General features: G+C 49.3%; 1 protein-coding gene across 2 annotated transcripts in view; it reads right to left on the bottom strand.

The window, feature by feature from the left end:
* Positions 1-26,057, bottom strand: part of BSN (bassoon presynaptic cytomatrix protein) — a 94,858-nt gene that overhangs the window by 38,674 nt on the left and 30,127 nt on the right. For both annotated transcript variants that reach the window (XM_060633600.3, XM_060633603.3), the window contains exon 2: positions 1,203-1,611. In XM_060633600.3, the coding sequence (XP_060489583.1) occupies positions 1,203-1,611 (409 nt within the window). The remainder of the gene's footprint in view (positions 1-1,202; positions 1,612-26,057) is intronic.

The raw sequence follows: 26,057 nt of genomic DNA, 5'->3' as shown, positions 1-26,057 counted from the left end.
TTTCTAATCACAGATGTAATAATCACGAGTGTGCACGCCTCCTCAAGGAAGCCCCCACACTCCAGGAGCAACTCCAAACGTACTGAGTCATCTCCCCACAACGGCAGCTCCTTCCTTGGAATCTCACACTTACCTCTCGCAAACCACACATCCCACACCCACAGCACCTCATGTCACAAATAGACCCCGACCTGTGAACAATTATTCTCACTCATCTCCCCCACCCACGAAGTCCAAATGGCTCCTGCTGCTGATAATCCCAGAGGCGGCCATGCCTGTGCCTATAGCCCGGCCATGCTCCATCCTGCCCAAGGGCAGAGCCCTGGAGGAGGAACTAGAGACTTCTATGGGTTACCCCAGAGGAGAGGGAGGAAGCTGACAAGCCCACTCAGTTCATTTCAGAGGCATGGCCCCAGTTGCACTAGTACACTGGGGCACCCAGCCTCCAGGTCCCCAAAAAGAGCCTTCAGGGTTTTGGCTGAGCATCCCACAGCAACTCAAAGCATCCTGAACAAAGCCAGGATGGGGCTGTGGACCCAGGGCACAAAGGAGGCCAATCTCGTGGAAATGGCCCTTCAGTGACTGCTCAGTGAGTGCAGAACACCATCACCCATTGTGAATGCTTGGCTCCCAGCCTGGGTCTCTACCCTGAGGTTGTTTCTCTGGGGATGGCTAGCTTTTCTGCCACCTCAGGCCCAGCTAACTGGAATGAAAGTCCAGAGGAGAAGCTTCCCAGAGCTCAACTGGAAGGCTGTTTCCTGCCTCCCCTAAAACCTTGCTTCCCTCACCAGCATCCCCCTCCAGTGCCCACTGTCAGGGAAGGAGGCTGGCCTAGAGCCAGGGAAATCTGCCTCCCCTCCAGCCTGTGGCTATTTATAGCCCTCTCCAAATGAGTATCCATTGAGAAAAGTTGCCCGGAAGCCTGTCTTTGGCCCTCTCTAAGGCCATTTTTCTGGGTCAAACTCACACCAGCTACAAAAGCATCTTCTACTCTGGGACTCTGCCCAAGCTTTCAGGAGGTGCAGGAATCCCTCAGGAGATCTGCGGCCAGGCCTGTTCTGCTACCACATCTTGAGCCAGGAAGACACAAATGCTGGTGGCTCAGGAAAACAACCAGGAAAAGAGAGTTGGTTAAAGAGGGGAAGGGAACCGAGGGAGGCATGGGAAGGTAGGTGGGGGAAGCCGGCGCAGAAAGTGGTTACCTGGGTGAGGTGAGGGTTGGGGTTGAACCCACACTGGTTGCAGACCTTGTTGTGACACTGGGTGCAGGTGTTGAAGTTTGGCTGGCTGGGGGTCGACGTGAGGTCCGAGGTCTTACATATGGGACACAGCGTGCTGCTGGGAAGGGGGGCGATCTGGGGGACGGAGTAGGGTGATGTGGGGGTGCTGCCTCTGTCCGGTGACACAGAGGGCGACCGCCCTGATCTCTGCGTCCTGCTGTCTACCTGCAGTGTCCTGCGCGGGCCATCAGCCTCCTGGCCTGCTGGGCCCTGTGCCCTCGTCTCCCGGGGGCTCTCGCGGCCGGGAGCAGTAGCAGAAGCCTGCTTCGGGGTTGGGGAAGCTGCTCTCTGGCTACCCGGGGGCTCCTTGGGGTCCAGTCTCCTGGAAACGCTGAAATGACATTGAAAATCACTATGTTAGAGACACTTCTCAGAGAAGCAGTCTGCAGGGGGCTCTATCAAGCTCGGTGACCCTGCCGAGCCCCATTCCGCTCTCCTCTTCCTGCCCAGTGGCATCATCACAGCTACCATTTGCTGAGTGCTGATTGTGTCCCATGCTGAGCGCTGACAAGCGTCTCCCATTTGAACCCTCAGCACCAGGTCATGTGGTAGAATCTTGAGTTCCCCTCCTACATCCTGATGAAGTACAGATTCAGATTCAGCAAGTCTAGTGTGAGGTTTGCATTTTTAAGAATCTCTAAGGTGATACCTATACTGTGGTCTGCAGACCACACTTTAAAGAACCAAGGCTCTAAATCTATACGTTAGAAACACCTGGAGTTATTTTTAAATTTCTGATTCTCAGATTATACCCCAGACAAATTACATCAGAATCTGTGGGGGCAGGGGCACCTGAGGTGCTAGGTTGAGCATCCAATTTCGGCTCAGGTCATGATCTCGCAGTTTGTGGGTTTGAGCCCTGCATCAGCTCTGTGCTGACAGCTCAGAGCCTGGAGCCTGCTTTGGATTCTGTGTCTCCCTCTTGCTCTGCCTCTCCCCCGCTCACACTTTGTCTTTCTCTGTCTCTCAAAAATAAAAGATAAATAAAAAAGAATCTGTGGGGGCAGGACCCTGGTATTAGTATTTTTCCCTCCCCAGGTGATCCCAACATACAGCACAAGTTCAGAGCTATTGCCCTGGCAGGTCTGTTCTGGTTTGTTCCCTTCAAAGGCTGACCCCAGACAGTTGGAGATGGGTGGGGGAGGCATCCCAATGCCTACCTAGTTAATGCCATCTCCAGCAGTGACAAAGGAACCTACTTTCTGGCAGCTCACCAGCAGGCCTGATGCTAGACCAAGTCCATCGAGATGGGTGAAGTGTTACTCTTCCGCTAGTACAAGGCTGGGTGGGGTTGCGGTCCTAGGATCCAGCCCTTGAGGAACCACTGAGAAGAAGTCCAATGTACCTGACCCCCATCTCCATTCTGACCTGGCGCAGCTGCAGGGAAGCCCGCAGAGTTGAGTAGTTCAGTAAGGTAGAAAGTTAAGCTAAACTCAATTTCCTTATTTTCCTTTTCCCCATTTCCCTTTTCCAATTTGAAAGAAGCTGAGCACAAAAAGCCAAAGGCAATGTTTTATATGGCTTCCCTGAAATTCTATCCTTGTTCCAGTGTGTATTCATCTGGGTGGATACTGGCACCCAGGAGACAGGACAGACTGGCTGAGCGCCACTGTGGAGGCTGGACCACAGCTGCCTGCAGGGAGGCCACCCTGGCGCCATCTGCCCTAGTGCCCTGTGTCCTCCTAGGGTCTGACTGACTGACAGGAGGGGATTCTGAGTTTGCTGCCCCTAGATGAAAGCCATCTGCTTGCAAAAAAGATTCAGGGGCCAACTGGTAGGATGTCTTAAAACAAGCCATTTCAGACGGGGGTGGGGGTGGGGCAGGGGGCGAGGAGCCCACCTGGGGAGGCCTCCTCCAAGACTGTCTGCAATTCTTCCTCCCTTCTGAGGAACAGTGGGGGGAGAGCCACACCTTCGGTCTAATAAAGACTCTTCCAGAAAAAAGAAACACTATTACATGTCTATCAAACATTTCTTTCATCAACCAACAACAGCATATACCCACCCATCCATCCCATCTCACAGACCTGCCACTTTCGTCTTCAATAGGATCTCCAGAACCTGAGAGTCTAGCCCCCCTGGGCCATCTTGCCACCAGCTGTGAGGCCCAGTATTAGTGGCCGCAGCATCTCTGGGCCACACTTGGAACCTAGGCTCCACGGCCTTCCAGCAGACTAATTTCTAGGCATGGTAAAGAAAGATTCCCACTTGGTTAATTTATAATTTCACTTTTTATTTGAATGATTTGGGGCTGGAATTTAAAAGCAGCACCTGACTGTATGTTAACTATACTGGAATTAAAATTAAAAGGGAAAAAAAAAAAAAAAAAAAAAAAAAAAGGAGCCCCTGAAAGCTAATCAGAAGCTACTGAGAGCCCTTTATACCATGTGGAGGGAGGGGCTGCAGTCCCTTTCCCAGGCTGTGTAAGGTCTGAAGTTTTTTTCTGAGGAATGTAGCCATCTCTACTGTCTGTGAGTTGCCTGGTCTGTGACAGGCAATCTTCTGTGTACACAGTTGCATTTTAATTCAATGTTGTATCGCCATGTAGTCTTTCTGGGGACAAAATTTGTGTGACAGAGATCCAGATTCAAGTTAACTTTCAGCTCAGCCAGAGTGACAATGACTAAGCAAACAATGCCTTCTGTGGCCCAGCAAAGTCTGTCCTGCAAGGGCTCCCTGCACCTGGGCCTGATGTGTGTGCACACACCAACACGGTGGCTGTAGGAGACACCTGGCGATCGAGCTGCTTGTCCGCGATCCCTTCTCTTTTCCATCCTCCTGGATGATTCCTCACCCCTTCTCCATGATCTTCAAGCCTCCAGTATGTCTCTCCCTCTCTTTACTGTCACTGACAACCTGCATGCCATCTCACCAAGAAAGTGGGAGCTACTAGAGGAGAATTTGCACATCCACAGCCGCTCGACGTCTGTCCCCCAATATTTGCCAGTCTCCTGTTCCCAAATCCCACTTCTTACCTTCACAAACCACCTCCTCTCCTTCATCAGCCATTTCCCCTCTCTATTGGATGATTTCAATAACCATGCAAACATGCTTCTCCCATCCGCAAAATTAATTAATTAATTAGTTAGTTAATTAAATAACTTTGACCCACTTTCCCCTTTAGCTACTGCCCCATTTCTCTGCTCCTCCCCTTCCTTCCTCTCAACCCAGTCCAACCTGGCTTTTGCACACCCTTCTACAGAAACCGCTATGGTCACAGTCACCAACGGCCTCCACATTATCAATCCAACAATCCCTTCTCAATCTCTCATCTCACTTCAGCAGCACCACAGGATACTGCTGAGTGCTCCCTCCTTCCTGAGATAAGTTTTCCACTTGCCTTCTGGAACACCTCCTTCTCCCAGGTTTCCTCCTCCCTCCTGGCCACACCTGTTTAAACTCTCTCCCTGTTTAAACTGTCTCTGGCCCAGTAGCCTTCCCTGAACCTGTCACTGGTCTAACTGCAGACTCTGCATCTTGACTGAGATGTCATATGCATAGGCATCCCAAACCTGAAGCGTCCAAGCTGAGCTCTTATCTTCCCCTATATGTGCGTTTCCCAGCCTCCCATTGGCGCCATCTCTGACCCCTTCTTCTCCCATCCACGTCAATCCTCAGTAAATCTTGTTGGCTTCAGAGTCTGGCCACTCCCACTGCCTCCTCTCTCCCCACCGTCCCCTCTTTTTTTCAGTTCTGCACAAGCCAGGCTGCTTTCACTCACCCCTCTGTGGTCTTCTCTGCATGGCAGCCAGGGTACTCCTCTACATACATAAATTAGCCATTTCCCTCCTCTGTCTAAACCCTCCAACACTTCTTTTCCCTCCCAGAAGAAAATCCAAAGGCTTTACAATGGCCCCTGCAAGCCCATGAGATACAGCCCCTTTCCCCCTGGCCCCATCCCCTACTATTCTTTCCCTCCCTCCTTCTACTTCCCTTAGGCCAGGCCACTCTCCTCTGGGCATCCACATCTGCAGGCATTTGCACTCCCTCAAGTCTTTGTGCTGGTGGCATCCTTTCAGGGACACTCTCCCTGATCTATTTAAAATGAAGCTTCTGGGACACCTGGCTAGTTGGAAGAGCATGTGACTTTTGCTCTCTGGGCATGAGTTCGAGCCCCACGTTGGGTGTACAGATTGTTAAAAAATAAATAAATAAACTTAAAAAAAATAAAATGTAGCTTCTGTCCCTCCTGCCTCTTTGTTCTCCATGGCACTGAGTACCTTCCAGCTCATAATATGTATTGCTTTTGTGTATCCTCTGTGATCCCCGCATTAGACCGTCAGCTCTGTGGGCAGGGCCTCTGTGTGCTACCTCCATAGCTGCATCCCAGAGCCCAGCACAGTGCCTAGCACACACTGGACACACAACTGGTGTTTCCAGAATAGATTGGCTGTAGGCACATCATGACTCAGAAAAGCAAACGTGGCCCAAAAGTGTGTTAGAGCTGAGGAAACAAGGCATGGCACGTGACTAGCATGGTACTCGGCCCTTCCCTGGATCTGAGCTCATGCTGGAGAGAGCTGCAGAAATGATAGTGGAGTCCTCTCTGGTTATTGGCTGCACCCCCAGTCCCACCATACAGAATACTCTGCTCACCATGGTGGTGGTGATGCCAACTGAGCCTTACTGTGAGCCCCACTGTGTGCCAGGCACCTATCACATATTAACTCCTTTATGCCTCATAGCAAATCCACAGGACAGGACCCATTTTGCCCATTTTACAGACAAGGAAACTGCTACACATAGGAGTTATATAACTTGCAAAGCCATCATGACTTGTATCAAGGCCTGCAGTCCCTGTCCTTAACCACTGTCGCACATTGTCACTCTCGGGAGCACAGTGAGGCTGTGGACAGGTAGGCAGCACTGCACTTTGGGCTCTTTGGATTATTTTTTTCTCTTCTGAAGAGCTGGTTAAGTGGAAGCTCCCTAGGAGAAGGTCTCTGACATTTTGCTCCCCACTGCAGCCCAGTCCCCCCACCACTCTTGGTACTGAGCAAGCCCTCAAAAAACATATGCAAAGTAAATGGAAAGATGTGTAAGCGGTTCAGCGAGCTCACAGGGTGGGACTGACCTCAGGCAGCAACACGATTCAGTTGGGACCACTTCACATGGAGTTTGCCCAGCAGCGCTGAGAGACTCACAGAGAAAACTAACATTCATTCATTCATTCATTCAGGCATGTAGTCATTCACAAACACCTGCTGACCCCTGGAATAGTTCCAGGCCCCATGATAGGTATTGACGGTATGAACAAACTATGTCTCTGACAATGGAAGGTGGTCTACAGGTGTTCATTGTATTGTATTGTATCCTTTACATCTTATACATATTTTATAAGTACTCTTACATTCTTTAGAAATACCTATTCAATATTTAATTGAAATACATTTTTAAAAAAGTGAATCAGACAGGGATCCAGTCCTCTGGGAGCCTACAGTCTAGAGGGGAGACAGATGTGCAAACAAATCACCGCACGACATGCCTCCACACGGTCCAGGGAAGGGACAGAAGTCTGATGAGGCTTCTCCTTGAGGTGAAAGGGCAAGGGAGGCAGAGGTGAGAGCACATGAAAAGGCTCAGAGACATGACAGAGCATGCTCAGGCTGGGTGGCTGTTGGGGGCAGGCACGGCAGGTTTAAGCCAGTGCTATCCCCAGCACCTAGAACAGCTCCCAGCAATCCTGTGGTCTGAACTTCCTGAACTATGGGCAAGCTTAGAGCTAAAAAGGGAAAGGCCAGGGGAATAATAGGGCCTCTAAGGTTTTTCAAACAAGAGAGTGCTCTGGCTGTGTGTCAAGGAGACACTAGAGGCAGGGAAACAGTGAAAAATCGGCAATAGCCCAAGAGACAGTCCATGGGGTGAGAGGGAGGGAAGTTTCAGCAGAGGTATTCTGGCTTGAGGTCTGAGGAGGAATGATCCTTTTGATTGAGACTGGGGGTCCAGGGACAGAAGCCAGTCGGTGAGCAGAGAATGGGGAATAAAATGGCAAAATCATGAGGTTGGATCTGGTTTTGTTGAGGTGGGGAGGTAGGTACAAGAGGTATCAGGAGATGGGTCGGGGCTTGGATTCAATTCAGAGAAGTCTAGATATTTCTATTGGGGAGAGTTAAGGGTTCGATTCACAGACAAGCCTCAGAGATCACACGGGAGCAGTAGTCTAGGAAAGATTTGTGGGGAGCACCAACGTTTATGGGAGCAGAAGAGATGCCAGAAATGGAGAAGTCAGAGAAAGAACAAAAAGACACAACCTCCTCCCAGGGTTTGAGAAGCTCCCAGAGGAGGAGCATTCAACACCCTGCCACAAAGAATCTCTGTGCCTGAAGGCTGCAACACTGGAGAAGCCACAGAAGAAAAGTCTACACCAATGAGGGCCGCACCCTGTGACTGCCCAGGCCCTCTCCCACCCAGACCGACCTGAGAAGGGCTGGCTCCCCATCCTGCTCAACACAGGACCCACCCGTCTCTTGCAGGAGATGCAGGAGCTCCATCTGTGACACATCCCTGGATGCAAGTCTCATAGAGACCAGGATGGCTGGGGTAGCCCTGGGCCTCTTCAGGCGGCCCTCCTTAATAAAGGTCTCCAGTGGGTAGAGAAGGGAGAGAGGAAGGAAAGGGGGAGGGAAACATCCACAGGTAGGACACAGTTCAGCCCCACAGAAGACCTGGTTTCATGGATCTGGACCATCAGCAGTGAGGCTCCATGAGGCCAATGGTCCTCCCAAAAGCCCCAGGGACCGCTCTTGCTTGGTGAGGGTTGGGATAAGCACAGGTGAGCAAGGAGGGAAGAAGGACACTGCCATAAAGCAGAGGAGACACAGGAGGACAAGTAGGTGAGAAGGAGGGAGAGAGCAGAGATATGAAGGAGTGGCTGGAAGCCAAGCAGGGAAGACTAAAAATGGCTTATCCAGGGATATATATTTTTAAAAGATAGCCAAGAAAGGTAGAGGGGGTAAAAATAGCTGGATTTCTACCAGCTTTCCTCCCTTTCAGCACTAAAGGCTATTGACTGATCAGAAACAAGTCTTGAAGCTGTTTAGCAGGGCTGGAAGGACCACCCCCCTGGCCACATGGGTGCTGTTGGGGAGGGGCACAGAGCCAATTCAGTTGGCATCCCCCTTGGCACTCCTCAGTACCCCAGTAGCCTCCTGTCCCATACCATGACCACCACTGGGAGAAATGATCCAGACTGTGCTGGTCAGACCTGGGCTCGCCACTGTCAGATATCCCAGGAAAGGCATGAAGCCAACAAGCTCCACCGACCAAAGATGCCCCAGCCACCAGGTACATCCGTAAGATCAGGGCCAACAGGGAGAGATGTGGCTGCCCAGGTCCACAGTGAGGAGGAGCCTAGAGCCACTGCGGCAGCTGTGCTCAGAGAGGATCTGCTCAGGCTGAAGCAGACTAACAGAAGGAGAAGCAGGGAGGCAGGGAGACAGTGCGGGCTCCAGAGGGAAAACCAGGCTGGGTTCCACATGGCAGCATTCTAGAGCATGCCCCCCACCGCCTCCAGTTGAATATTTAAAAAAGAAATACTTCACACCAATAAATGACTGTCTTTGTTCACCAGGAGGGGATTGAACTTAGGGAAATTGTTTTTCTTAAGTCAGAGCAGCCGGAAGAGGTCCCACAGCTTCAAACAAGGTTTTGATAAATTCATGGCTGACCTTTCTGTAATAGGCAATTATGACTGGGCAGATGCTGTGGGAGGATCCTCTCCTTTCAGGCCCATGCCAGGAAGGGCCACTGGGCCACCCACTGGCACCTGTGGATTCAGGCAGAGAAGCAAGGGTTGCAGAATCTTGGTTTGGGTTTTTCTGTGTATTTTTTTTTTTAGTAATCTCCACACCCAACGTGGGGCTTGAACTCACAACCCCGACCCAGATCAAGAGTTGTATGCACTGCTGACTGAGCCAGCTAGGCGCCTCAGGGTTGCAGAATCTTGGGAAGCACGATCAGGTCGTGTGTCCTGGAGCAATTCTCTCACGAATGGATGGGAGGACACAGAAAGTTTGACTTTAGAAAAAACATTCCAGTTTCCACACACAAAAAAACTTCTTGACCTACCCAGTTTCCAGGCCAGTGGCCTTCTGCCTTTCTGATCATGCATCCCTATCAATAAAGTATGTTTGCATACCCCCAACATATGAATACTTATCCACCGATTACGTACACATATATTACTGATAAAACACACCTCCCCAAATGGAAAAGTTTGAAAGGATGAGATAGGATATAAATGTTTTCACAGCTTTAGTTGGCTGCCTCATCTCCCTCCCCTTCTTGGCACGTGTGCCCCAGTTTGGAGGCTCTGCTGAGGAAATTCTTTTATTTTTAATTTTTTTTTTTTTTATTTCAGAGAGAGAGAGAGAGCACAAGTGGGGGAGAGGGGCAGAGGGAGAGAGATAGAATACCAAGCTGGCTCCATGCTCAGCACAGAACCCGACATGGGGCTCGATCCCACGACCCTGGGATCACGACCTGAGACGAAATCAAGACTTGGACACTGAACCGACTGAGCCACCCAGGCGCCCCCCCTGCTAAGGAAATTCTTAATCTCCCAATCTTAAAAGGAGTCTGTTTGTGGCCCAGACCAGATTCTCTCCTGCCCCCAGACCTGCCCCATTGAAGGTGGACTTAGGTCAGTGTCAGGAAGGCCCCTTCCTGATCACCTATCAACCAAAAAGAATTTGCTCTGCTGAGACCAACAGCACAGAGGTGAGGGTCTCCATAACACTCAGCTACAGCACTCAGAGCCTTTCATGGGACAGGAAACATAGACCACAGGCTCAGAGCCTCTGAGTTGCTCTCTTGAAGCCAGGGGATGCCCTGCTGGCTGGGGAGGGAAGGTACCACCCACAGGGTTCCTGGGTGGTGGTGGTAGGGTGTCATGCTACACGCAGAGCTCCCCAAGAGGCCAACATCCTCCCCTCCTAACTTCCAGGCCCTGGAAGCTCCTGCCCCACTATGAAGGTAAGGTTCCAAGACCCAAGAGACCCCAGAGAATTAGCTCCTCTCCTACAAGTGAGGACAAAGCACCTTGCCATACTGGTGACAGCCCCCGCAGCAAGTATATACTTGTGCACTTGGGCATACACGTACTCACACCCCTGAGCAGACAAACCCATGTGAAGATCCCCACCACCTCCACTCATCGTTTCCACTTAGGAACATCTAGCAGTTGGAACTCTTCCTGGGACCAAACAACAAGCTTCAGCTGGTGCCAGGCCAGTCCATCTGGGCCAGCAGAGAACATGTTTAAGGCAGTGAGCTGTGACTGCTTTGCTGCTGCTGAGGGAGAGTTTGGGATGATTCGCCAGGTGGGTCAGGATGGCAGAGAGGGTGACGAGAGGGACCAGTAGGAGTGCAAGCTGCTGCCATCCAGCATGGGCCAGGGGAGCTGCCAGCATGAGAGGAGAGACCACCAGCGCTGGCAGCAAGGTGGGGGCCGGTCCACAACTGTGAGGAAAGCAGGCCCTGGGGACCCCATTCCCCAGCCCTGGGGCCCACATGTTCTGAGAATCTCTCAGAACAATCCCATTTGGTCTTGGTTCCCTTTAGATCCAGCCCATCTCCAGAATCCAGAACAAGGATGGGAAATAAGGGTAACTTTCCTCTAACCCTGTTAAATGATAGTGACTGCATAGAGCACTGGGCTTGGGAAAGATCTATGGGAAAGACTGTTGCCATCACTTAGTAAGGTCTGTCATGAACCTGGGAGTAGGGCCATAGAACTGTCATCCGTGATGTAAAACAAAACCAGACCCTTAGAGCTGCCTAAAGTGACACCCAACATCCTGGAGTGTCTCACTGAGAGCTGGGCCAGGCCCAACTCAGGACAAATCCATCCCCGCAAGAAAGAGACCAGAGAATACATGTGGTGTTTACCTATGACCTTCCCTTCAGCCTCATTTTCACCTCCATCCCATGGCTTTCCCAGAGCCACGGCAGCCGTATGTAAGCATCAGTCAGCTAGGGCAGCGAATGCCACAAGCTTGGTGTAACTGGGAGTGTCTCTTGTACCATGGTGCTTGTGGCAGGGGGCATTGTGTGGCTGATGGCTTGCCTGAGTCACATGGTGGCAGACACCATCCTCCTGCTCTAAGGACTCTATTGAGGGGTTACTAGTCCTTTCATCATACCTTCATCATTCTTAAGGAGTTTCTCTCTAGAAATTTTTGTTCATTCATTCATTTAAAAAGGGCTCATAGGAACCACATTCTCTAGCTCTTCAATATCTAAAAGTATCTTTGTGGTCATTAAACTTGAACAACAGTTTGTCTGGATATAAAATTCTAGGTTCAGGGGCACCTGGATGGCTTAGTCAGTTAAGCGTCTGGCTCTTGATTTTAGCTCAGGTCATGATCTCACAGTCTTGAGATCGAGCCCCGTGTCGGGCTCCACGTTCAGTGTGGAGATTCTCTCTCTCTCTCTCTGCCCCTCTCCCCCACTTGTGCTCCCTCTAAAATAAAAAAGATTTAAATAATTTAAAAATTCTAGGTTTATGCTTTCTTTCCCTGAAGACTTTGCAGGTCCAGCCCCTCTGCTTTCTAGTATCAACTCTTATTGTGGTGAGTTCTGGGCCAGCCTGATCGGCTAGCTCCCCTTATAGGTATATTAACACTTTCCTCTGCAGTGCAATAGTTTTTCGTTAGTTCAATACGGAGAATGAACAGGAGATTCTTTTAATTCATCATATTTGACTAGAAGACATTTTACAACCGAAAACAAATACCATTTTCTCTGGCTTTCCACTGTGCAAGTTCTAACTTTTCTAAAGCATGGGCCCCTTTATAAATCTAATTTAAAACCTTAGATTTAGGGCGTGCCTGGCTGGCTCAGTCAGTAAAGCATGCATGCAACTCTAAATCTTGGGGTTGTGAGTTCAAATCTCACATTGAGTGTAATACCTAAAAATGAAATCTTTAAAAAATAAAAAAATTAAAATAAAACAAAACCTTAGATTTCATCCCTAAGAAGAAAAAAAGTACACATTCATGAGCATTTTTGTTTGATTTCAGAAGCTCCTAGGAACCAAATTCCTCAATGACTAACCTGGCCTGGGACCAGCAGGCCCAAGCCTATCACACCGGCCTGTCACGCACATGCCCCCAGTACAAGTGCCTCAGGCCTGGGAGCTCTTGACAAGCTAGCAGCAGCTTTCCTGTGTCCATGCCCACAGGCTTTCCAGAGGCACAGCTGAACACCTCCTCAGTGCCATTCAAACCCAGCTTTAGATGTGGAGCATCCTGGGCCTCCCTCCCTATACATGTGCCCCCAAGCCCAGTCCCAAGGCCACCCTCCTGCAAGGCACCGTTTACTATCTGTCTTTCAGTTCAGACTGAGCCCTCTATGAGGGCAGGGGTGTCCAGAATCTAATGTGTTTGCCAAAGGACACAGAGGTTCCACAGGCTCTTTTAATCAATTGATGAAAAATAATTTGTAATTGGGCAAGGTTTATAGGAAATGACCCTGCTAAGGCTTGAAACAAGCAACTTCTTTTAGGTGAATTAATCAGTCATATTTACATCATTCACAGTTTACAAAGATCTGGTTTAGCCAATTATCACAAATTCCAAGAGGAAGAAATCCAAAGGTTGGGTTTTACTGCAGTACATAAAGGAGCTGGCTTCTTGAGCTAGAAATCAGTAGGAGGGAAGTGTTACTGTTTTCAGTGCCCTGATGCCTTTTTTCCCACATATTTCACAGACCTGGGTAAGAGCTCATCAACAGGAGACTCCTGAAAGAACCAGGGGAGGTGGGGGCCCATGCTGGGAGCTCAAAGGGCCAGAGAAAGGAAGAGGAGACAGGGAGAGGCCAGACCAGAGTCCCCACTCAGAGCTAAGCCCCAGGTCAGCAGCTCCTTGAAGGGTTCTCTTCATCACCTCCCAGGCTTTCCCAGGGACCCTACCTGGGACACCAGAAGAAAAAAGGGGACCAACCTTAGGGACCCGTCCCTTTGAGCACCATAAAGACTGAGCCCAGGACCCTGACACTTGTCTGGGCAAATCACAGTAGACCCCTACACCAAGCCTTACATTATGCACAGCATTTGCACTTTAAGGAACTTCCTGGCTTTTCCAGCCCTCTTCAAGAGTGCCTCCAGGCCAGTCGGACACCCCCATGGACTCCCCTACCTGGCTCAGCTTCCTGAGGGGACACATGGCCACACAGGCAAATTCTTAGTCCCTTCTCCACAGCCTTCTCAAAAGCCTCAGCCCCAGTGCTGGTCCTCTGTTCACATTTACTGACCCTGTCTTCTGGAAGTGCCATGGCTCCCAAATGTGGCCTAGGAGTTCTGATCCAGCCAAAGCCACTGAGGCTCCTGCCCCCCACCCAGCTCCAGGCTTATAGACACCTGCATTAGGACCCTGCATGGGAACAATTTTGAGATGTGAAGTGTCCCAGTTTTCTGGCTCAGGGGGAGTACTCCTAAGGCTAGGAAGCTCTAATCAGGAGTCAGAAGTCATTACATAAAGCTGAGCCAGCTTTTCCCAGCTTCTAGCTCCTGCAAATTCTACTACTACAGCCTTTTACCAAGGGGATAGTGTTGTGCTTATCAGCTCTCTTCCAAAATCTGCTGAAACCAGAAAGTTGAGATAGTTAAGAGAAAACCACAAGTCTTTGTGACTGGAGGCCACAGGCCCAACTCTCCCATGCCAATCCCAGTAGGGCAGAAGCCAGAAAACTCCACAAATTCCTGCCCAGTCTTCAGACCTACGGCTGAGGACTTAGCACTCAGCCTGCCCTTGGAGGTTGCCAGGACACAGCCTCAGTCCACAAAGATGGCTAAGGGCCTACTTCACACCCAGCCCTGCTCCAAGCACAGGAAGACAAGGGCCAACAATGCAGTTAGCAAGATATCCCAGCGTCTGCATCATTAATACATGAATTGGGTGAACACCTGCTGGGTACGGTGCTCTCTGCTAGACCTGGAAACACCCCAAGGTATGAGGCTTCCCAGAGCTTATTCCTCCAGACTCCTAAGGAAACCCCACCTGGCTGAGACCTCTTGATTCCTTTCTCATGGGAAGCTGGTAGTATCCAAAAACTATGTCTATTGGGTATTTTGGGAGAGAAAGAAATACCAAAGTAATGTCTGCCCACTCCATGTTAAAAAAATCTCCCTGTCCAGAAATCAGAACTGCTATTTTTTTATTTAAAAATTTATAAACTTTTTTAAATGTTTTTTTAAAATTTATTTTTGAGAAAGAGAGAGCACGAGCAGGAGAAGGACAGAGAGAGAGGGGGACAGAAGATCCAAAACGGGCTCTGGGCTGAAAGCAGCAAGCCCCACGCAGGGCTTAAACTCACGAACTGCAAGATCATGACCTGAGCCAAAATCGGGACGCTCAACAGACTGAGCCACCCAGGCGCCCCTAAAAACTTTTTTTTACTAGCAATATCTTTCTTGCTTTTTATGTTTCTATACAACAAAAAGGGAAAACTTGTCAGTGACCTAAAAAGAGAATTATGATTGGGAATTATCCATGGCCCTTAGTTTCAGCTCTGAGTTAAATCATCACAAGGGGTCCCATCCCCATTCATCTCCCAGAGCCACCCTGTTGGCACTCATCCTTCTGTCACTTGCCCCCATAGCCCAGGGCCCTGTGCTAACTCTTGGCCAGGGCTATTCCAACAGCTAAAGAATCCTGCCCTTGGACAAAGGGCCAGCAGCCCTGGTGTGGTGCCAGGCAGTCTTGGCACTAGATGTGACAGGTTATAACATGAGAATGAAATCCTCTGAACAATACCTTTTACAATTTCAAATTCATTACAATAAAAAGAATTCAAAGCAAGTGTTCTCACACATAAAATTCCACATACCATACACAAAATAATTAGAACTTAAATGTGTGTGTGTGTGTGTGTGTGTGTGTGTGTGTGTGTGCGCGCAGTGGGGCAGGTGTAGGGTCCTCAGAGGGCCCCAGAGAAAGAAATTAATGTGGACTGGCAGAATCAGAGAAAACCATGGAGGAAGACACGGGGGAGGAAAGAGGGTTCCAGAGAAAAGTGGTCATCTGTCTTTCCTACACACACAGTCACCATGAGGGTCCTTGGAGCCCAGCACAGAGCCTGGAACAGAGCAGGGCTCAGTAAGTGTTTGTGGACTGAAAGACCAATGAACTGACGTAAATGATTAGGGAATGGGTGGTCCTCTGTGGCCGCAGTGACTGACACACTGGCCGTGGAGGAGGGAGGATGTGTTGCCACAATCCTGGGGCCTATAGACTTCAGCTGATGACAGGCAGTCTGCATGGCGGGGGACAAAGGTGTCTGAGGTCTGGGACAGAGACACAGGGCAGGCCCAGCTCAGGAGTGTTGTTCAGAAAGCCCACTTGAAAGCAGCCTGGGAGCACCTGGGTGGCTCAATCGGTTAAGCATCAGACTTCAGCTCAGGTCATGATCTAATAGTTCATGAGTTCGAGCCCTGCATCGGGCTCTGTGCTGATAGCTCAGAGCCTGGAGCCTGCTTCAGATTCTGTGTCTCTCTGCTCCTTCTCTGCTCGCGCTTTGTCTCTCTCTCTCTCTCAAAAATAAACATTAAAAAATTAAAATTAAAATTAAAAAAAAGAAAGCAGCCTGGCTTTTCTGTGGCAACTACACAATCACAGCCCCAGAGCCTCACACAAGCCACCTGTGCTAAGTGCTCACTCTTCCTGTCCAGAGAGAGGAAAATGCCACCAGCCCCACCCTGCGTAGGTGGGTCACCACACAACAGCCCTGCAGGCCGCTCTGCCCTCAAAGCACTCCACCCTTTGCCCTCAAAGGCCCTCTGCCCTCAAAGCACTCCACCATGGGGTCCCTCCTATCTCTGCCACTTCCTTTTCTGGCGCTGCCTTCAGGCAGGGAGTCTGGAGGCTCCTCACCTGAACATCACTTCTCCCAGCTTGTGTTCTGCTCTCTTTCTAGAAGGTCCTTTCCTTAAAACCCATTCAAAAAAAAAAAAAAAAAAAAAAAAACCCATTCAACCTTCAGAACCCAGCTCAAGCACTCCGTCCTCGACGGGGCCTTCCCCAGAGCTCCCAACCCCGGAAATTCACCATGCTTTCCTGCAGACTCCTCCAGCCCCAGGCAGGACAACTCCTGTGGGCGCCTCCCTGGTCCGGTCTCCCTCTCTCCCATCCTCTCTCCCCTCCAAGGCCAAATGCCCAGACCCAGAGGGGGCCAGTGCCGAGCAAGTGTCCATCTACAGAATGCAATTCTTTACAGGGCTTGTGTGAGAAAATCAGAACTACAAAGAATGGCATCTAGAGATGGTAAGTGAGACTCAAGATTCCAGCAGGAAAAACATATCCTCCTCTAAGTAATTCCCACTGTGACATTAAAGGATATTTAAAAAGAAAGCCACCCAGTACCCTTCCAGCCTTCAACATTATTGCGTCCATTGTTCTACCTGCCCTGTTAGACCTGTTGCAGACAAATGTCCAAGGACTGTGGCTCATTTTCTGTTTGCACCAACTCCGCAGTCTTTACCCTGCAGTTTTGCTCACCTCTCACTTCCTATGGGTCTAACTCAGAAGTCTGCTATCTACCTGAAGCACTTTGGCTCCTGCCTCTCCTCCCTTACATTGTGAGGATCCAGAAGGTGCTGGGGGTTCCTTTCAAGATCCCTCTTGTGGGAGACTCACTTGGGGAGCTTGCCTCCCACTATTAGAGATTCCCCAGCAAGGTGAGAGGCTGGAGGGCTTCCTGCAGGAGGTGTCCCCCTCACCACTCCTACTTCCCATCCTCCCCTCCTGGCTCAAGGGCTGATGCTCAATCCCCCCTCACTGCTCAGCCTGTTCGGGGGGAACTAACTCTCTCAGAAGGCCCCACAGCCTAGTCTAAGGCCCAAACCCCCATCCAAAGAGCATTAGTCCCTTTCAGGAGGCCAGAGCCACCTTTGGCCAGGAGAGGTCCTCCCTCTGGCCAACCACCAGCAGATTCCCTCTGCTATTCTCTTCCCCTTCCTCCCCTTTCCAGGGCTCTGTGTCTGGGCAACAGAAGGTCAGGGATGCCTGTGTTCCTACCTGACACATTTTCACATGTTGAGAGCATTCAACTCAGCTGCTCGGGCTTCAACACCATCAAGACAGATGTTCTCATAGGGAAAATACCTGCCTGTGGGTCTGAGAGTGGTGATTAAGAGCTGAGAAAAAAGCACGACAAGACACCGTGTGAATGTGGCATGTGCACACGTGCTCGCATGTGTGTACAGGGCTATGCACGCTCCGGTCTGTGCGTGTGCACATGCACACTCACGTGAGCACATGTGAGCACCTGTGATCACACTCTTCACAGCACATGGCGAGCCATTGTGTAATGAGTAAGACACTGTCAAGGAGGCCAGCTCCCAAGGGGAAGGCCAAATGCCCTGAGGGACTAGCCCAGCCCTGAGTCACAATGCCTAGACTGCCTGGGTCAGACTGAGCCAACAGCGGGGCCAGGGTCACCCCAGCCTGACGGAGAGCGGTGCCAGGTACACAGTAGGCACTGAGGAAAACATTAGCCCTTCCTTCCTCCCTTCCTTCCTTCCCTGGCTTGACAGCAAGGAGAGTGGGCAGGAAGCCTGGGATTTTGATGCCAAAGTCTTTAGGGAAGTGGGAAGTAACAGAAGCCCAGCATTGCTGAGGGAGAGACAGAGGTAGAACCATATGGCCTATGGCTGACAGGACAGCAAAGACCCAGGTCTGAGGGCCAGGTTTGTGTAGCAGACCCAAAGACCCCCTAGCTAGGGGGAGCAAGCAAGTGAATGTGAATCTGGACGCCTGTTGCAGGGTGAGGGCAACGCTGTACTCAGGCATAGCCAGGCTCTCACCTGGCAGAAGGTGGAAAGAACGTCTGGGGAAGGTGCTGGGGGTCCAGGGTAGTTTGGGGTTCCAGAGAACAGGGTGGGGTATCTGGGATAGAGGATGTGGTGAATACAGGTCCAAATACAAAAGGGAGTGACAGAAGGGATTAGGGCTCCAATGGCAGCCAGAATGGCACAAGTGGGAGGTTTCGGTGAACACCAGATCCTTATCAAGAGCTACAGGGTGCCTGGCACTGGATGCACTAGAGACACTGGTTACTAGCAGTGAGCAAGGCAGACAAGGCCGGAACTTGCCTTATGGTACAGGAGACAGGCAAAGACCAAGATAAACAGGTAGGTCTGATTTATCCAGAGTATAATAAGAACAAGGAAGTATACTAAGAAATAAGGAAGGAGAAAGACGACCCTGGTAAGTTGGGGGGGGGGGGCACTTCTGGAGGAGGGACACCTGAGCAGAGCCTTGCAAACATCCTGGGAGGGGCCAAGCTGAGGCCCAGGGAGGGGCATCCCAGGGGAAGAAATGTCAGGGGCTTAGGCTTTGTAGTGAGTGTGTGTTGCAGGCAGGGAGCCACCAGCAGGGCACTAAGCCTGGAGGGAGGGGGATGCGTAGAAGTCGGGCTGGGAAGCCTGGTACGTGGGAGCAGACCCTGCTTCCAGACTCCTTCCCAAGCTTTGGCATCCCGTCTCAGTGCCCATCCATGTGTCTTCTCAGGCTGCTGAGATGCAAGAATCCCTGTATTCTATTCACCATAGCCAAAAGGTGGAAGGAACCCAAATGTCCAACAGATGAAATGTCAACAGATGACAAAACAAACAAAATGTGGCATGTACACACAATGGAATATCATTCAGCCTTCAAAAGAAATGCAATTCTGAGGCTCTTGGGTGACTCAGTTGGTTAAGCGTCTGACTTCCACTCAGGTCATGATCTCACGGTTTGCAGGTTCAGGGCCCCGCATGGAACTCTGTGCTGACAGCTCAGAGCCTGGAGCCTGCTTTGGACTCTGTCTCCCTCTCTCTCTCTGCCCCTCCCCTGCTCTCTCTCTCTCTCTCTCTCTCTCTCAGAATAAACATTAAAAAAAAAAAAAAAGAAATGCAATTCTGACACATGCTATCACTGGATGAACCTTGAGAACATTATGCTAACTGAGATGTCAGATATAAAAGAACAAATATTATATGACTGCCCTGATATGAGGTATCTAGGATAATCAGATTCACAGAGACAGAAAGAAGAACAGTGGTTATCAGGGGGTGGGGAGGGGTCTGGGGAACTAGTTTAATGGGCACAGTTTCTGCTTGAGAAGAGGAAAGAGTTGTGGAGACGGATGGTGGTGGTGGTTACACAACACTGAATGCACTTCATGCTGACGAATTGTACACTTACTAATGATGAAAATGGTAAAAAAAATTTAAGGCTTATTTATTTTTGAGAAAGAGAGACAGAGTGCTAGAGGAGGAGGGGCAGAGAGAGAGGGAGACACCGAATCTGAAGCAGGCTCCAGGCTCCAAGCTGTCAGCACAGAGCCCAACGCGGGGCTCGAACTCAACGAACTCTGAGATCATGACCTGAGCCGAAGTCAGATGCTTAACCGACTGAGCCACCCAGGAGCCCGTGAAAGTGGTAAATTTTATGTGATGTATAGTTTACCTCAATAAACAAAACAAAAGGAATGAAATACTACAATGCTACAATGTGGATGAGCCTTGAAAACATTATGCTAAGAGAAAGAGGCCAGACACAAAAGGACACATATTTTATGATTTCATTTATATGAAACATCCAGAAGAAGTAAATTGGTAGAGACAGAAAGCAGACTAGTGGTTGCCTGGAGCTGACAGCCAGAAGAGATGGGGAGCAGCTGCTTAATGGGTATGGGGTGATGAATGTATTCGAGAACTAGGTGGAAGTGGTGGTTGCACAACATTGTGAATGTACTAAATGCCACTGAGTCGTACACTTTAAAATAGTTAATTTTAGGGGCGCCTGGGTGGCTCAGTCGGTTAAGCGACCGACTTCGGCTCAGGTCATGATCTCGCGGTCCGTGAGTTCAAGCCCCGCGTCGGGCTCTGTGCTGACAGCTCAGAGCCTGGAGCCTGTTTCAGATTCTGTGTCTCCCTCTCTCTTTCTGACCCTCCCCCGTTCATGCTCTGTCTCTCTCTGTCTCAAAAATAAATAAACGTTAAAAAAAAATTTTTAAATAGTTAATTTTAGGGGCACCTGGGTGGCTCAGTCGGTGAAGTGTCTGTCTTTGGCTCAGGTCATGATCTCACAGTTCATGGGTTCAAGCCCCACGTCAGGCTCTGTGCTGACAGCTCGGAGTCTGGAGCCTGCTTCGGATTCTGTGTCTCCCTCTCTCTCTGCCTGTACCCCACTAGCACTCTGTCTGTCTCTCTCTCAAAATATAAATAAACATTTAAAAAAATAGTTAATTTTATGTTATTGGAATTTCACTACAACAAAGAAAGAGATGGGAGAGGGGAAAAAAGACTCCCTGAGTAAAATCAGAGATCACCTCAACTGGGCTGCAGAGAGCCACCTCTGGCCACCTTGTCCGCCGTGAGGCAGGTCCCACCTAATCCACCACGGAACCTGTGGGTGTCTGTTCCTTCCCTGACCCAACACTGAGAAATGCCAGAAGTCTTCACAGTCTTGCTCTCCTCCCACCATCTGTCGGGCCTTCTAGTTACCCTGGACGCTTCTACCGCACCCAATGAGTATTTACCTAGCCTTTTTCCCCAAGTTAAATCACTTCCAATTTGTTTCCCTTCTAAATGAACTTCACTTATTGGTCTTTTAATTATCTGTAGCACAGTGGCTCGAAGATCCTAAATGCTAAAAAAAATATCATGCTTCCTCTCTGGAAGTTGTGACACAAACTGAACATGGACCCAAGCTTATAAGGTCCAGGTACAAAAATACAAACTACACATGCACACATGGCAGAACTACTTGTAAGGGTAAAACTCAGGAAACAACCACAATGTCTTTGGTGTGCATTCGTTGAATAAAACTGTGCTCCAGCCACAATAACGGAATTCTGCATTGTTGTGGAAAGGAAGGTGTCCGCAGACCGCCATAGGATGATCCCTAGGATCATCGTCAGGGAAACAAAGTCAGGGGCAGAATTGTTAAGCCTAATTCTTACTGAAGGAAGGAATTCCCTAATTCCTAATGAAGGAAGCTAGAGGATCCAGGAAGGCCAGTATAGGCCTAGTCGGAAGCCAGTGATTCAAACCAACTCACAGGGTCAAAGGAAGCCGGTGCTGGTTGCTGGGAAGGAAAAGCTGCTTCGTGGATATACCAGGAAAGGGAAAGACCCAACCCAAAATACAGCGCTGTCTGGGTGTGGGGGATTCTACGCTAGCTGGGAGCCAGCAAGGTCAGCCAATCGCCTATTTGGGCTGAGCTGGTTCTTGAGCTTAGGCACAGAGTGACAGCAGCCACGGCTCACCAAAGACCTGCTAAAAGAATGGTCACCAGGAAATCTGTTTCCTTGGACCTTCAGAGCTACTGGCATCATTGCAGGGAATAGCTTCTGGGCCATCTCCAGCAATGCAGCAGGGGCCACTCAGCACTACTCACACACAGGGGTCCCCTTGGACAAGGCTCTGGTCACTTGCTAAGTCAGTAATCATGGTGTAATCTGACAGGCCCGTGTCGCCTAGAGTGGCAACCTCAACAGGCAACTCCCGTGGTACACCCTGTGTAGTACGGAAACTGAAGGAGGAAATAGGCAAAGCTGGTGGCATCTGCTCGCAGGGCCACACAGCCTCTTCAACTGGCCCCACAGGAGGAGGAGTCCACTGAGGCCCCACACTGGCCAGGCAGCACACTACCTAGAGGTAGAGAGAGTGAGTCATGGAGGCAAGAGCACTTTCTGTGACAGCTCAGAGAACAATGTCTTGGGGACCGGAGCAGAACAGGAAAGCTGCAGAGCAGCGCCCCTGCCCCTCCAGAGTCCCCGACTGGTCGTCCTGGAGGAGTCAGCAGTGGAGGGGGCGTGACTTGATGGGCACAGCCCCTCCTATAGGTGTGGAAGGCCAGGCCCCAGCTGCCCAGTGAGAGGCAAGTACGTGAGCGGCCAAGTGGGTCAGGCCAATCTGCTGATTGAGCACGAGGCTCCTCCACCCGCAGCGCTACCGCCCCTCTGCAGGGAGCTGCGTGGGATGTCAGCATCTTCTGTGCTGTGCCCCTGACTCACAGCACACCTCTTCTTTCACTCTGCACACCAGAACGATCTGTCACTGATGAAAGAGGACAGTGCACAGAAGAGAGCAAGGTGGACCAGGGTGGGGGAGGGGCAAGGAAACTGGTCATTTCTAGCACGTGCCAGACCCTTCACATTCATCGTTTCAGTTACCCTCCCAAGAGCTCTGCAGAGGAGGCTCAGGTGAGGAAGCCAAGATTTAAAGAGAGGAAATCACCGGCATAAAGCTAAGCCATGGTACCTAGGTCTCTTTCCCCAAACCTGTGCCCCTTCCCCCATATAGTTTCATGCTCCCATGACCCCTCCAGACCTGAAGCATTGCCACCTGTCCTCAGAGAGCCAATTCAGTCAGAATGAGTTGTCTTGCTCTCCCACCAGGGACACGGAGGAGAGCATCAGGGCTCAGCAGGCCAGGAAGCTCTGAGGAAACCATCCCTGCAGTGGATGCTCCCCTTTCTGACATCTGAGAATAAACTCAAGGGCACTCTAACGTAAGAGCTGACAGAGGTCAGTGGACAAGGGTCCTTTGGCTGCTGGCCCCTACCCCCTCTCACCCAAACACAGTGCTAATTGCTGGGATCTCAAATTGAAAAGCTCTCAGGAAGCAGGGTCCACTTCCCCATACCTTTACTTGGTCAGGCTTGTGTCTGATAGGCAGGGCCAGTCGTGGTGAGCTCACGGAACACCACGTTCTCCTGCTTCCCTTATAGCTCAGTCACACAGAACAGAACTGGAGACCACGCAAAGGCAACAGATGGAGTCCTCTCTATTTCAGCCAAATGCTGTGACTCATTTAAACAAATCCCACAGTTTTCAGAAATCTAATAACTACCTCCTATTAAAAAATAAAAGAATAAATTCTTTAGAAGAAACCCGCGCTAGTGATACATTTAAAAAAAAAAAAAAAAACTTGAAAAACTGTTCTGGTATCATCCCGAGACTAGACATAAACCAGGTTAGATTGAGATTCAGCTTTCCCTCAGAAAGAGACACCACGGAGGGACTTCAGGGAGGAAAATGACATCAAGGGGAATCTGCTCCAGGCACTACCACCAGACCCTTGGGCTCTGTTTGCCAGCTCTAAACTTGGCTTCATCCTTAAGCTTCTTAGCCAAGACACAAAGTCACAAGGTAGCACTGGAAGAGGTGTTACAGAAGACCAACCTCCAAGAAACCTTGCTCTTATTAAAGATCTTTCTGGGATTCTGGTTACTCACACATTTCATGAGGCCTTGGAAAGAAAAGCAGAGTTGAGCCCATTGGAGACTTCATGCCTACGAGTGCAAGTAAGGACTTCCTGAACTTCTGCACAACCTTTAGGAAGAAGGTCTCATGTGGATATTTAGGCAGCTAGTAATTGCTACCTGCATTGCAGACTACCTCCTCTGTTCCCCCAATTTTTCTGGCCATATTTCCAGGCCACCCACCCTCTGGCTTCCTTTTTCTGGAGCCCAGGGCCCTTACTACCTACTTTCCTCTTGGAGAACCCACTCTGTCTGAAACCCAGAGGGGTTTCTCTGGTATAGCATTGGTGTCTGCCATTGGTCAATGACTATATCACAAGGGCTAAGGGAAAAATGGACTGGGGCTTCTTGTCCTGCCTTGACCCAGTCTTGAAGATGGCTCCTCATCTACTCCTTCCTCATTCCCTGTGGGCCATTCTTGTGTCTTAGACCCATGTTCAACAATCTCTGTCTCTGGCTCCAAGGTGGGGCTCTGGACTGTGACTACAGACTCCACTTAATTCTCAGGACTCCAGGTTCCCCTCCTCCATGCATGTCACATACAGTGGCCAAAGAATTTTCCTAACAAACCTCACCAACCTTCAACAGTTCCTCCGCCACCTTTAGGCTCAAGTCCAAACCCTGCCTGCCATTCCAAACCCTCTGGTCTCTGGCCCTCACCACCCCACATAACCTGGTGTCCAGAGATCCCTCAGCCCAACCCTCCCCTCCAGCCACTCTCCTACTACTGATAGGCAACACAGAACTGTAAGTTATAGCTGCTGCAATAAGGCAGGTAAAAGGAATAAAGGGTGTACAAACTGGAAAGGAAGAAATAAAATTGTATATATTTGCAAACGACATGATTGTCTATATAGAAAATCTCAAAGAATCTACCAAAAAAAAAAAAAAATCACAGAACTTGAGTTCAGGAAGGTGACTGGATACAAAATAAACACATAAAAATCAATCATATTTCTATATACTAACAATGAACATGAAGAAATCAAAAGCAAGCATGCCTGGCTGGCTCAATCGGTAGAGCACGTGACTCTTGATCTTGGAGTCGTGAGTTCAAGCCTCATGTTGGGCACAGAGCTTACTCTAAAAAAAATCAAAACTGAATTCCTGCCCATGGATCCTGTTCCCATGCACTAATAAAGTCATCTTTTTGCACCAAAGATATCTTCAAGAACTTTTTCTTGGCTGTCAGCTCTGGACCCCACGAACCTCCCATCACCCCGAAACTTCATCACTAGGAGTTGCTGGATAGTATGGTAAATTTATATCTAACTTTAAAAAGCTACTGTTGGGGCGCCTGGGTGGCTCAGTCGGTTAAGCGGCCGACTTCGGCTCAGGTCAGGATCTCGCAGTCTGTGAGTTCAAGCCCCGCGTCTGGCTCTGTGCTGACAGCTCAGAGCCTAGAGGCTGTTTCGGATTCTGTGTCTCCCTCTTGCTGACCCTCCCCTGTTCGTGCTCTGTCTCTCTCTGTCTCAAAAATAAATAAAAATGTTAAATAAATAAATAAATAAATAAAATTAAAAAAAAATAAAAAAAAAAATAAAAATAAAAAAAATCAAAACTAAACACACATTACCACACATAAACACACTCCAAAGAAAATTCAATACTCAGGTATACGTTCAAAACACATATATAGGATCTGCATGTCAAAGATTACAAAATGCTGATGAAAGAAGTCAAAGAAGACCTAAATAAATGGAAAGGCATAGTATGTTCATGAACTAGAAGACTCAACATTGACCTATAGATTTAATGCAATTCCTATTAAAATCCCAGGAAGGTTTTTATAGACATACACAAATTTATTCTAAAATTTATATGGAAAAGCATAGGCTCTAGAACGCTAAAATAAACTTGTCAAAGAAGTGCAAGGAATTAATCTACCCAATATTAAGCTTACTATATAGCTACAGTAATCAAGAGTATGATATTGGTAGAATTATAGACACATAAATCAATGGGATAGAATAGAGGATTCAGAAATAGATCCGCACAAATTTGTTCAACTGATTTTTTACAAAGTTGCATGAAACTCAATGGAGGAAGGATAGCTTTTTCCACAAATGGTGTTGGAGCAATCAGACATCCATAGACAAGAAAGAAAGAAAGAAAGAAAGAAAGAAAGAAAGAAAGAAAGAAAGAAAAGAGAGAAAGAAAAGAAAAAGAAAGAAAAGGAGTAAGGCAGGAAGGAAGGAAAAAGGAGGGAGGGAGGGAGAGAGTAAGGGAGGAAGGAAGGAAGGCAGAGAAAGAAAGAAAGAACGAAAGAAAGAAAGAAAGAAAGAGAGAGAGAGAGAGAGATATGGAAGAAGGAAGGAAGGGAGGGAGAGAGAGAAAGGGAAAAGAAGGAGAACCTTGGCCTAAGCCATGAATACAAAAATTCACTCACAATGGGTAACAGACTTATATGTCAGGAAAATCTTCAGGATCTAGGCTAGGCAAAGAGTTCTCAGACTTGATACCACAAGTATGATCCGTTATAGGAAAAACTGATAAAAAGTTTTGCTTTGTTAAAGGCCATGTGAAG

This window comes from Panthera onca, chromosome A2, assembly GCF_046562875.1.
Source record: "Panthera onca isolate mPanOnc1 chromosome A2, mPanOnc1 haplotype 2, whole genome shotgun sequence".
Lineage (NCBI taxonomy): Eukaryota > Metazoa > Chordata > Mammalia > Carnivora > Felidae > Panthera > Panthera onca.
This window is presented reverse-complemented; position numbering and strand designations above follow the sequence as displayed.